Here is a 12,714-nt window from a genome sequence, read left to right on the forward strand (position 1 = left end):
AACATTTGAAAAGACTTTTATTTTCACAGAATTCTAAACTCATTGCTGGTGACTGTTTATACAGTTTTGCACTGAATTAAATATTTTCACATTTAGTTGTTGGAGCTATCACAGTTGGTAAAATCTATGTACAAAATAAAGGTTTACAGTACTCTTACATTTTACTTTAACAGTGTCTCTTTCTTTGAAAATACCAATACAAATCTTTTGTATGTTTTTTTTTTTCTTCACATTGTGCTTGGTAAAAAATAAGAACTTCTTTTTTGTTATAATGGGGTTAAGTGTGCGCTGGGGGGTATTTACATGCAGTAAGACTTTTGTCATGTGATTTGATGCGGTGCTTCCAGCATCTCCATGAGGAAAGTGTCTATAGGTGTGTCTCCGATGAGTTTGAAGAAAAACAGGTGCTCCAGGCACTTCAGTCCTATGGAGCGCAGAGCGGGCAGACGGAGGAGCAGCTTGGCAAACCTGAAAAGAGAAAAAACGCTTAGACTCCACAACTGTACCTGCATGACCTACATACTGTATCTGTTTACACTAATAAAGAGCCAAAGTCTGTCTTAAAATAAAGAAGAACAGAAGTGCTGTTGCATCAATAAAATATCAAGGTGGCAGTGTGGGAACTACCTGCCGGGCTGATCGGGGTAATTGTGTTTGGTGTAGGCCTCCAGTGAGGCGTAAACCTTTTCCCGTAATGCCTCGACCTCTGATGGGTTTGACAATCCTTTCGCATCTATAAAAGGGACAATAACATAAAACATAAGAAGACGTGCATTTCATCATCCTGACTTGAAGCTGAATGTTGCTGTCTGAACAAGAAATGTCTTTATTCAATCATTCTACACTGTTAGAAAAAAAATGTTGGGGTACAACAGCTTGTCCCTGAAAAGGTCTTCAAAAGGTACTAACATGTACCCTTTAGAGGGGAGAAATGGTAAAAAAGTACCTTTTTTAAGAATACTGCCCCATTGACAAGCTGTTGTAAAAGCACTGAATCATCAAAAGTACCCTTAGAAGTCAAAATATGATTATATATTATGCTAATAATAAAATAAGAATATAGTAATCAATAATATTAATCTATAATATTAAATATTAACATTTTTTATAACATTGATTAATATATTCTGATTAAGAAAATCATATGCAAAAATTAATTCGGTAACACTTTCAATAAGGTTTCATTTGTTAAAATTAGTTAACTACATTAGTTAACATGAACTAACAATGAACAATACTTCTACACCATTTATTAATCTTAGTCAATGGCAATTTCAACACTTACTACTGCATTTAAAAAAAAAAAAAAAAAATGTTATATTTGTTAAAAGTTAATGCACCGTGCTTCTTAATGATGAATCCTCAGTATCCCTGACTTTAAACCAAAAACAAACTTTATTTTTGGGGTTAACAGCTGCAAAGAAAACTATTATTAGTTCTTGGTTTCCTCCTAATTCTCTGTCAAAACAGCAGTGGCTGTCCTATTTTATAGATATTGTTAGTTTGGAGCGATCCACTGCCTTAATTAATTAACCAAAATTCACGATAGTCTGATTTCCATTATTAAAGCTTAAGTTACTGAGATGTAATTTAATGTATATAGGACAGCAGGTTTTCTTGTTTGTTTGAACTGTTTTACCTTTAGTTCAACAGACACTTCCTTCCTGTATTACATTTATTTAAAAGTGTAAAAGCATTAACAAAGTACTTTCAACAGACCATGAATTACCCCAAAAGCTTTATTCGCAGCACAATTACAGACAGGTTAAGTATCACTGTAATAATATGTCTATATTATATAACATACAGTAGTTGCTTAATCAAAAGTGTTCATTAACTTTAGCATTGAGTGATAATATTTAAAAGTGCTTTCTGTCATTTTGACAGATAACAAATATTGTATTACCTGCTTTAGAAACATTCTAGTAAACACAAGATTTTCTATTGAAACTATTGAATTATTCATGGGATATATTGTAAATTAAATCGAGAGAGCAGACCACAAGTGTGCAGTATTTGTTGTCTTTTTTCATATTGTTACAGTGGTATACAAAGAAAAAAAAAAGGAAATGCCATATCACATTAAAATACTAAGCGCAACGTTATTCTCCTTATGTCTGATAATAAGACATGAAGGAAAACTGACAGCTCATTCAGTCAAACTGACGGATAAGGATTATTTGTAGAGCAACCTTTGAAATTATTCATTTCAGTCTTTTCGAGTGGAACTTCCCAAACTAGAAGTTCCTCCAATAATTTAAAATGTAGTAGGAAAAGGTGGTATTTTATGATTGTTTATTATAATTAATTGCAATTCTAAAATTAACATAAAAACGACAGCCTTATACTATTACTATAATATTGTCGGCTTGAATGCACTGACGCAATTGGATGAGAACTGAACTGAGCTGGATGATGACATCACTTCTTTCTGCAGAGCTGCTTTATAGATGAACTGAACTCATTCCATAACTGATGAACTTTACACAGTTATTGAATCAAACTGAACCAACACTGAACTGATTTCAACTGAATAATCACTGTTTATTATTGTCTTTTTTGTGCTGCTTAACAGCAAAACTGAATTCTGTTTTCATCACTGAATCATTATTTTCCTGTTTATCACTGCATGTTGCTTTGAAGCAATGTATAAATGCCATATAAATAAAGGTGACTTGACTTTAGGCAGATTTGTCTGTCTGAATAGGTTTATTGAAATTGTCTGGTGGTTCTGAGAGTTGTTGGCTCAGCACAGATCTTTACCTGGGTTAAAGAGGACGATAGCTCTTAGACAGCCCAGCTCTGTTTTGTCCATCTGCATATCCTTCATCTTAGACACCAGCTCTGTTAATACCCTGTAAACATTATTATATTTAGATTAGCAAATTGGATATAAAGGATTCAATAATACAATGTCATATGAAAGTGACTTATTCTAATGCAGAGGGATCAATGAATGAAAATCATCTTCTCTGGTGGTGTGTTTACTGGCCCCAGGGTGGGACAACCTGTGGCAAACCACAGCCATCTAATCAATCTAGATGGACAAAATCTAGTCCCACCCTACATTTTTTCTTTTTCGAGAAGCTGTTTCACTTAGATATACAGTCTGTCACAATAGGGAAGGAAACACTATCGCAACTTCTGTTTCATGCCGACTTGAAAAGGAATTTCACTTGGTTTGATACTTTTTTAGGACATGCATTCACACATTTTTAAGTGTGGATCTGAGGTGGTGAGATGGATTCTGTGATGCAACCTGACCTGTCAAATATAGAGCCCACCCCTGCGCTGTGAGCACTGCTACGGTGGACGTGTAGGCCGGTGGCCAAAAGGATCCCGTCTTTAACCGTCACTGAACGGTGTGAGAATGAAGCGATGAGCAGCTCGTTCCAACCTAAACACAGACACACACAGTGAGAGCGGGTGGTACATTCTACAGACACATTTAACATCTGAATGGAGGGATACTGACCTGCTCGCAGCAGGATGACCTGGTCATCCAGAGGGAGGTCAGAGAAGTGCGGGATTCTTTTAGCCCACTCAACAAGAGTGAAGAGCTGCTTATCTGCGGCCTGGCAGATGTTGGTCACTGGGTCATTTGTCTGAGAATCAGAGACAGAAATACGTAGTACGTATTAAAGTATTGTCCATAGGGGAGAAAAATACAATTAAAATGAAATCTCTCTCTAATATCCCAATAGTTTTTCTTCTTCTTTTTTTAAAGATTTATTTTTGGTGTTTTTGCCTTTATTATGATAGGACAGTAAGCAGACAGGAAGCAAAGTGGGAGACAGAGAGGGGGATGGGATCGGGAAAGGTCTGCGAGCCAGGACTCGAACTCGGGTCACCTAAAGCACAACAGCGCGCTCCCCACGAGGCTATCGCCATTGACAATATCCCAATAGTTTCTTAAGACAGCACCAAAATTTGATTTAGAGAAAATGGAGAATATCTGATTTAATATCTTGCTTGTCTAATTGAAAAAGACCCTTATAATGCAATGCAAAATATCTTGTTTCTCCATCCTTAAAACAAGATCAATTTATTTGAGAAGTTATAATAGCAGAAGAAAAAATAAACTGATATATATAATATAACATAATATATAATAGCAAAAGATAATACAAAATAATAACAAAACTAATATAAAAATAATATTAAAATAACTTAATTCAAGGTATATTCTTAGTAAAAGAAAAAGGTCTTGCTCTTATACACATTTTTCTTTCTGAAATTTATCTTGTTTTAAGGATTTTTAGATATTTTTTTCCTGTAAAACAAGACAAAAAATATTGATCAGTAAAAATATTTTTGGAGTGCACCAAAGTCTGCAATTAAATGTCACAGTTTAAAAATATATACATTTGGCATTACTTTAGTGTGACACTTCATAACTGAGCTATTATTTCTCTTGGCTGGAGTAATTATATTTTTTTAAGAGAAATTAATTGTTTTATTCAGCAAGGATGCATTAAATTGATAAAAAAAAGTGATAGTCATGACGTTTATAATGTTACAAAAGATTTCTATTTCAAATAAATGCTGTACTTTTGAACTTTCTATTCATCAAAGATTCCTGAAAAATTGTATGTATGAGTTGTAAAAAATGTATGAGTTTCCACAAAAATATTAAGCAGCACAGCTATTTCCATCATTGATAATATTAAGAAATGTTTCTTGAGCATCAAATCAGCATATTAGAATGATTTCTGAAGGATCACGTGACACTGAAGACTGAAGTGATGATGCCGAAAATTCAGCTTTGCCATTGCAGGAAAAAAAGACATTTTAAAATATATTAAAATAGAAAACAGTTATTTACATTTTAATAATATTTCACAATATTACTGTTGTTAAAGTATGTTTGATAAAAGCAGCCTTGGTGAGCATAAGAGACTTCTTTCAAAAACAATAACAAAAACAGACCACAAACTTTTGAACAGTAGTGTACATTCAAAGCTTTTTTATAATATCGTTAATATTTATCAGGATTCCATAATGTTAAAACATATAAATGAAATACAGTTTAGAGGAACATCATGTTGCTTTCTAAAAGACTTCATGAGGTGTCTCACCGAGTTTCCCGTGCTGGACTCCATGTAAGCTTCAGTCTTGGGTTCCACTGCAAGCTCAGCGTCCAGAATCTTCTCCACTGGCATTTCCTCATTAAAGCTGCTGCTGGACTCCACCTCATTATCACTCTTTTCCCGACCCCGCTGTCTCTCTTCTTGCACCGCTGTACAGACAAAAAAAACTTTATAATAAACAATAATCACATAATACACAAGCACTGTTCAAATGGCCTACACAAGTCATTGATGAAGGTCTCTTTTATTTGTGTCGCTCACCTTCTCTCTTCATGCCCATGGCCAGACACTTCTGATAGCGGCAGTACTGGCAGCGGTTCCGCTGGCGCTTGTCTATCTGGCAATCCTTATTGTCTCGACACGTGTACGTGAGGTCTTTCCGGATGGTTCTCTTGAAGAAGCCCTTGCATCCTTCACAGCTGTAAACACCATAATGTTTCCCTATAGGTAATGAAAGATATCTGTCTTTAAACATACCCAGAGATACAATTTCAGTCTGGCTCCAGTCAAAGACAATATCAGCATGACTAAACATGTCCTAGTGCGCAGGTGCTGTATGAGGGTCGTTACCTGAGGATCGGTCTCCGCAGATGGCACAGATGTGTTTGGAAAGGGACCCCGGGCTGCTGCAGGAGTAACTGCCCAGTCCCACCAGTCCTGGAGGAGGTTTAATGTCTTCTGAGCTGCTAACACTGTTCAGAGCGTTCATCTGTAAGGAAGGAGAGAGAAACAAACGACGGAGTAAGCTTGTGTGTGTGTGTGAGTGGTTTCCCGTTCCTCTTTGGATCACGTGATGTTATTGCTTTGGCTGAAGGTGAATGTTCATTACACCGTTTGCATTCACTCTCTGTGGCTTTGAGCCTTATTAGACATGTATAAGTATACACTTTTCAAGGTGTTTATGTGGTCGAAGTGTGAAATACTGCAACAATGGAATATAAACTTCAGAGTGCTGCAGCTAACAGTTGTACATAAAAGTTATTAATTGTAATCAAAGTATTGGCTAAGTGAAAAAAGGAACTTTGTCTTGACCATAAGAGGGCAGCAAATACTTGACATGGCAAGTTTCATGAGCGAAACAAGATCCTGGTCAAGTACAGATCAGATGGCTGTTATAGAATTAGACACACATGCCCAGAGAGAGATAGAAAGGTCAAGGAATGGAAATTGAAAACAAACCAACTAAACCCCAACGGGTCAATAGACCAATAATAGCTTAAAAAGCTGAACAAGAACTACAATGTCAGGATGTGCATTTTTAATGAAACTAGGAGCTGTGCAACTGTTAATGCATATTTCATAAAATGTTGTCTTTCCCCTAACTTTGCAAAGAAGCAGTATTTAGCTTTCAACTCAACAGTGCACTAATCTCAGCCTTCAAGCATTATACACATCAAACCTGCTCCTGCTGCACAAAAATGCTTGTGACTTTATTTGAATTTACTGGATAAATATAAAAGCAGGAGTTCCATACCAGAATAATGTCAGACTTGAATATGAGCATGTTAACCCTTGTGAAAAAGAAGTGTGCTTAATTGTACTGAATATGCACTTTCAGAGCGGTGTCTTCAAAAATCTGCTGAGAAATATAATAATAAATGCATCCCTACCACAGTGAAGCATTGAGGAAGATGTATCATTGTATGGGGAGCCTTTTTAGCTGCTGGTATTGCTGAGCTACTTCACTGTGAAAAGCCATTTAATGCTTTTATGTGCCGGAGAATATTGCAGAATGGCTTCCTACAAATGAAAAGTTGTTATTCCAAAGAATGATCAGATGTTATTTTTCAACAAGACAATGCTCCTGTCCAAATGGCAGGCACGGCGCCACGAGGGCGCATTGCCCCCTCAAATCTGATTTGTGCCCCCTCAGTTTCAATATGTCCCCCCTCCACCCCCCAAAACGGGATTGATTTTAACTCTTTGACAAGTACGATCGCACCGGTGTGATTAAAACGTTCAGTGTGTCACTGCTAAATTCAAATGTGCTTTCGCGCTTTTGAATTCACTGACGCACATAGTGCTTTCATTTATCACTAATATTCAGTGTTTTCAACCACGTAATGTTGATTTGAAGTTTCAGACATTTAAAATAGACATTTAAATGCAGTACTATATAAAAAAAGGCATTTATAGTTTGTTAAATTCAAATTCCATACACTGATGTCTATGGAAGCTGCAATATAATAATCCTTTCAATTATAATTTGACAAAGTGTTTTATTTACATCAGATACACTGTGTATGAAACAAAGTTTACTCTATTCTTCTCCCAGTTCACTGGCCACTCACTTCTTTGTATTTCGGGAAAAAATTTATGAATTTACGTGATGTAAATCCAATTATGTAGATGTAGCTAGTTCCTCTGAATTGCAGTGCAAACTCTTTGTGCGTTACATCAACTAACATGATCATTATTAAGGTCTTTAAAAGACTAAACACATTCACTTCCACATATTTGACAATCGAAATATATCATAATTCATGATATCGTTGACAAGTTTACGAATATTTTGAATAAAAAAGGAAAAACAAGATAAACGCAAAACATATGTCATAGTGTGGCTGCATGATGCGTCGCCAAGGAATTCATACATTCTAAATGATCTAAAATAACGGTCGCCTTAAAAAACAAACGCTGGGGGCTCAGATAGAATATAGAGCCCCTAGAATATAGATATATATTCTAGAATATAGATATAGAACCCCCCTCAGGGGTTATGAATGCCCCCTCAGTTCGTGTGTACTGGCGCCGGCTCTGCCAAATGGCAAAGACAACCAAGAAGTGGCTTGAGAACAAGTCCATCAGACTCATGTTTTGGCCTGGTCAGAGTTCAGATTTGAACCCTATAGTGAATATTTGGTCACATTAAACTCAAACAAACTTGGAGACATTTTTTCAACTACTCATGAACAGTTTCAAACCATTAGCATTGAGTGGAACAACACTGACTCTTTGTCCTGTCAAAAGCTATCTGCAAGTTTACCTACACAGCTTAAATATTTGTGCAATTCTTGTTAATTTCCTGACCAGTGATTTGTGATTAAAATGGTTATGACCATTAAAGACCTAAATATTTTGCCATTTTTGGCTTGGCCTTTTTTTCTTTCTTTCTTTTTTCTTTTTTGCTTTAACAGTCAGAAATGTTCATTTCGACTGTTTTGAACAGTAAAGGCAAGATATGCACACACGCATTCACACCCACACAAACATGTTCATTTCTGAGAGCGCTATCATGAAACGGTGAGCCATTCAGTGATGCAGAAAGATGCCGGGAAGGTGATGCACAGCAACCACCATCACATTCACTCTCTTTAATCTGCTGCCTATAGCCCATATATTATTCAGAGCTCTTGGCCCTTGCTCACAAGAAGCATTCCTCTATAGAGGCGTCCCTACTCTCAGGCGAGACATTTACACATGACGCTATTTACAGTTAATAGTATGGCAGGTTTCCACAGCTTTCTTGAAGTGTCGCATATTGCGCCCGCCGTAGCGCAGCCTCGACGCAATGATATCTCTCTCCATGTGAGCCAAGGTTATACTAGGGCTGTCCGTCACGCTACATTAGCTCTTTTTAGGCTAGACTAAACTGAATGGGCTGTTCTCCCCTCGGGCTGGAGGGAGGCCCTGTAGAGGAAAGGAGAGATACATTAAAAGAGCATTCTGCATTTGCATTGCTGCCTCTTGCAGTGAAAGTTTCTCTGATTGGAAGCTTGGATGTTCTACTAGCTCTTCCATGAAATAGCACAAATGATCCAAAGCAAAGAAAAGAAAAAGGTTGTGCTTATTAAACAACTGGGTGGGGGTTGTGCTCTTTTAGAAAGGATAGTGTACTCTATGTATTCTCTATGGAGAATTTGCACAAGTATGGTTGTATATGAATCATTAAATGTCATTTCTGATGTTAAAATCTGATTTTATGCTCCATGTCATGATATAAACATTACAATGTTTCATAAACTAGTGATTCTCAACCTTTTTGACTCCAAGGCACTGAGCTGTCCACACCAATATTCAAAGGCTCCCTAGCCCAAGTTTTTTTCTTCAAAACTTATTTTAATCTAAGAGAAGGCCTAGTTTCTGTAAATTTAAATAGTAACTACAATAATTATAACTACATAAAAATTAAAATAATTAAATTTCAGGATTCCAAAAGTTTTAGGAGCTGAATATTCAGTTTTCCCACTGTTTTTAACCAATGAATTTACTAGCTTGCCATAACTAGTAAAATATATATTCATTATAGAAATGCCCATTGCGTTTTAAGATTTTATTCATTTAAAGGTGCATTAAGCGATTTTTGAAAAACGCAGTTGAAAAGTGGATCAGACCGAGCACCAAAACACACTTATAGCCAATCAGCAGTAAGGGGCATATACACTCATGATGGGGGAGGAGAGAGAGCTCAGTGCACAAGACAGACATTAACAGAACGACTATAGAAAGAGAGAGATGGCAGAGAAAATACAAAAAAGAGATAAAGGCCAGGGGAATATAACTTTAAAAAGAAGGGTTATGATCAGGCAAGAGGTAGGACACATTAATGTCGGAGAAGATTTCTTAACGATCCAGGCTTACAATAGTAATGCAAATGAACAAACAAGCGAAGATGACACCTGAGTATATTCAAGCGAAAGACAGCATATCTTAGTTCTGTGAAACACACCAAAACTATAGACTGTAAAAAAACATGGACGACGCAGTAATGAACTCGGGACCCGATTCTACACAGTAGTGAGCATGGAGTGAAGCTGCGCACTATCAAAGCGCATTCCCGAAGAATCGTTTAGTACAGTTTACTGCAGTTTACTTTGGCTTCACTTTTCAGGACTTGTGCGGCATGTTTGAGCAAAACCAACGTTACTCATGTATCGAGGAGAAATAAAGCAACCTTGGCGCCTGTTTTCAGGCCTTCCTGCTTAGGTTTCTCCAGCACTAGAAAGTTTTTCTAATATTAACGCAGGTCCTAAAACTCTTGCCTGATCATAACCCTTCTTTTTCCAGTGATATTCCTCTGACCTTTTCTTTTTTGTAATGTCTCTCAGCCATCTCTCTTTCTACAATCTTTCTTCAAATCTCCCTCTTGCTCACTCCCTCTCCTCCCCCATCATGAGTGTATACGCCCCCTACTGCTGACTGACTACAAGTGTGCTGTGGTGCTCGGTCCAATCTACTTTCAACAGCGCTTTTCAGAAATCGCTTACTGCACCTTTAATGCTTCTTTTGTCTTATTTAAAAGTCATTTTGAGGCCTGCATGGAAGTTTGCTTCCACAACCCCCTGGTTGAGAACCACTGTCAAAGACACGGTGTCTTTCTCTGGACTGTACCTGTGGACTGCTGAGTGCGCCATAAACCATGCTGGAGGTGGTGGGCATGGAGGCTGAAGGCGAACCCAGGGAGGAGGAAGTGATGACTGAGTATGGTGACCCTAGACCATTGATGATGGAGGGGTGATGGTGGGACACCATGGAGCTGAGATGAGGCTGGGACGAAGGAGAGCTCAGGTGACCATGTGTTACCTGCAAAGAAGAACCTGCGAACAGAAAGAGGTGATTAGTCCCCAGCTTACAGGGAACATTCTAGGAACTTCAGCTAACATTGTGGCAAGGTTTTTTCAAAGTTATGAACAAACATTCTTCCAGTAATGTTAATAGAATGTCCGTTCAAAGTTATCTGGTCTTTAAAAATGTTCTCAAAGCATTAGCACAAAAATATTATTTAAACATTGTTGATGGAGCTTTTTTCCTGAAATGTTTTAGTTGGATGTTCATTTAACATTTTTTAAATGTTACATGTTTCAGAATGTTCAGAGAACAGAAGTAATATTTTTATATTGTTTAAAAATTATACAATGGAATGTTCCTTTAAAGGGATAGTTCACCCAAAAATGACAATTATGTCATCATTTATTCACACTCAAGATGTTCCAAACCTGTATGTTTTTCTTTCTTCTGCTGAACAAAGAAGATATTTTGAAGAATGTGGGTAACCAAGCATTAGAAGCTATAGCCACTGACTTCCAAAAATTACAATAGGAGTCAATGGCTAATGTTAACTGTTTGGTTACCCATGTTCTTTAAAATATCTTCTACTGTGTTCATCAGAAGAAAGAAATTCATACAGGTTTGGAACAACTTGAGGGTGAGTGAATAATGACAGAATTGTCATTTTTGGGTGAACTATCCTTTTAATGTTCATATAACCAAGAAAAAATGTTTTAAAACATTTAATAAACTGGACATTTTGAACATTGAGAGAACATTCAGAAATAACGTTTTCATATCTTAATGTGAAACTTAGTAAGACATTCTTAGAACATATTTTTGTTAGCTGGGTCAGTATCCGCCATCAACAGGAAATGGAACTGAATTTTTTTTTCTTAGAATTTTAATATTATGTTAGCAAATTAATATTTTTACCTATTAATATTTAAAAAATGGTAACACTTTACAATAAGGTTCATTAGTTAACATTAGGTAACTACATTAGTTAACATGAACTAATAATGAACTGCACTTATACAGCATTTATTAATCTGTGTTAATGTTAATTTCAACATTTACTAATACTTTAATAAAATCTTGTTAACATTAGTTAATGCACTGTGAACTAACATGAACAAACAATGAACAACTGTATTTTCATTAACTAATGTTAACGAAGATCAGTAAATACAGTAACAAATGTATTGCTCATGGTTAGTTCATGTTAGTTAGTACATTAACTAATGTTTAACTAATGAACCTTATTGTAAAGTGTTACCTAAAAAATATATATTGAATTAAAATATTTTTAATTAATTTATTAATAATGATTTACATAATGTGACTAATAATTAATAATCTTGAGAAGATTTGAATACACGGTTGACTTGTTCATTTTTCTCTCTTTTCTCTATTCTTCTACTATATAAATACAGAAAATGTATTGTGACAGTTTGACATTTTCATGCTAGAAATGCTGTGAGTAATCTGGGGGCCGTGTCAGTGATGGGGTAATGGTTGGTGGCATTTGCACAGTAGTAGGGGTCAAAAAAGTGACTAGCAGTGACTGCAAGCACTCATGGATCATCACACATCAAATTTCAGACACATCAAATTTCAGATCTCTCACTCATTAGTGCAAAATGTACACATGCTCAATATTTATAGCCTACATCATATAAATTCATATAAACGAATTGTCTGTAAGTTAACAAATGACAGGCCAATATCAGCCAGATAATTAAGCAGCCAATATTTGTCCATTTGAGATATCCACCGATAGCCTTGTCAATGGATAATCAACATAAACACTGTTAGTGAATTTTGAGTAAATAATGTGTAAAATAGTCATAATTGAATTGTAAGATGTATTTGGGCATTATATCAGCTCTCTAGATATCAGCATTGGTCATTAAAAAAAACGTGATTGGTCGACTAATAGAATTAACGCTCCTTTTTTTAGAGAGATTAAAATAGTATGAACCTACATATCAAGCAATGTTTATTTTACAATAAATTAAATATCTTAAAATAGCAATTTCAGATTAAATACTAACACCAAAAGATGGGCTTTTAAATTATAAAGAGTCCATCATGCAAAATGAAGCAAATGCAGTTTAGATCCTCACAAAAACCT

The 12,714-nt window shown here is 36.0% G+C and overlaps 1 protein-coding gene across 4 annotated transcripts in view; it reads right to left on the reverse strand.

Annotated features, from left to right (window-relative positions):
* LOC127522443 (retinoic acid receptor RXR-gamma-A) overlaps nt 1-12,714 on the reverse strand; it is a 24,089-nt gene continuing 11,375 nt past the window's right edge. For 3 of the 4 annotated variants that reach the window (XM_051912443.1, XM_051912433.1, XM_051912425.1), the window contains exons 2-10: nt 10,422-10,627; nt 5,661-5,799; nt 5,352-5,531; nt 5,079-5,239; nt 3,476-3,605; nt 3,265-3,397; nt 2,764-2,855; nt 628-733; nt 1-468 (exon numbers count right to left, since the gene is read on the reverse strand). In XM_051912443.1, the coding sequence (XP_051768403.1) occupies nt 321-468; nt 628-733; nt 2,764-2,855; nt 3,265-3,397; nt 3,476-3,605; nt 5,079-5,239; nt 5,352-5,531; nt 5,661-5,799; nt 10,422-10,627 (1,295 nt within the window). In that variant the 3' untranslated portion in view covers nt 1-320. Of the gene's footprint in view, nt 469-627; nt 734-2,763; nt 2,856-3,264; nt 3,398-3,475; nt 3,606-5,078; nt 5,240-5,351; nt 5,532-5,660; nt 5,800-6,700; nt 6,831-10,421; nt 10,628-12,714 lie in introns of all 4 variants that reach the window. The other variant, XM_051912453.1, reaches the window with a different exon arrangement.

This window comes from Ctenopharyngodon idella, chromosome 2 (genome assembly GCF_019924925.1).
Source record: "Ctenopharyngodon idella isolate HZGC_01 chromosome 2, HZGC01, whole genome shotgun sequence".
In the NCBI taxonomy this organism is placed as follows: Eukaryota; Metazoa; Chordata; class Actinopteri; order Cypriniformes; family Xenocyprididae; genus Ctenopharyngodon; species Ctenopharyngodon idella.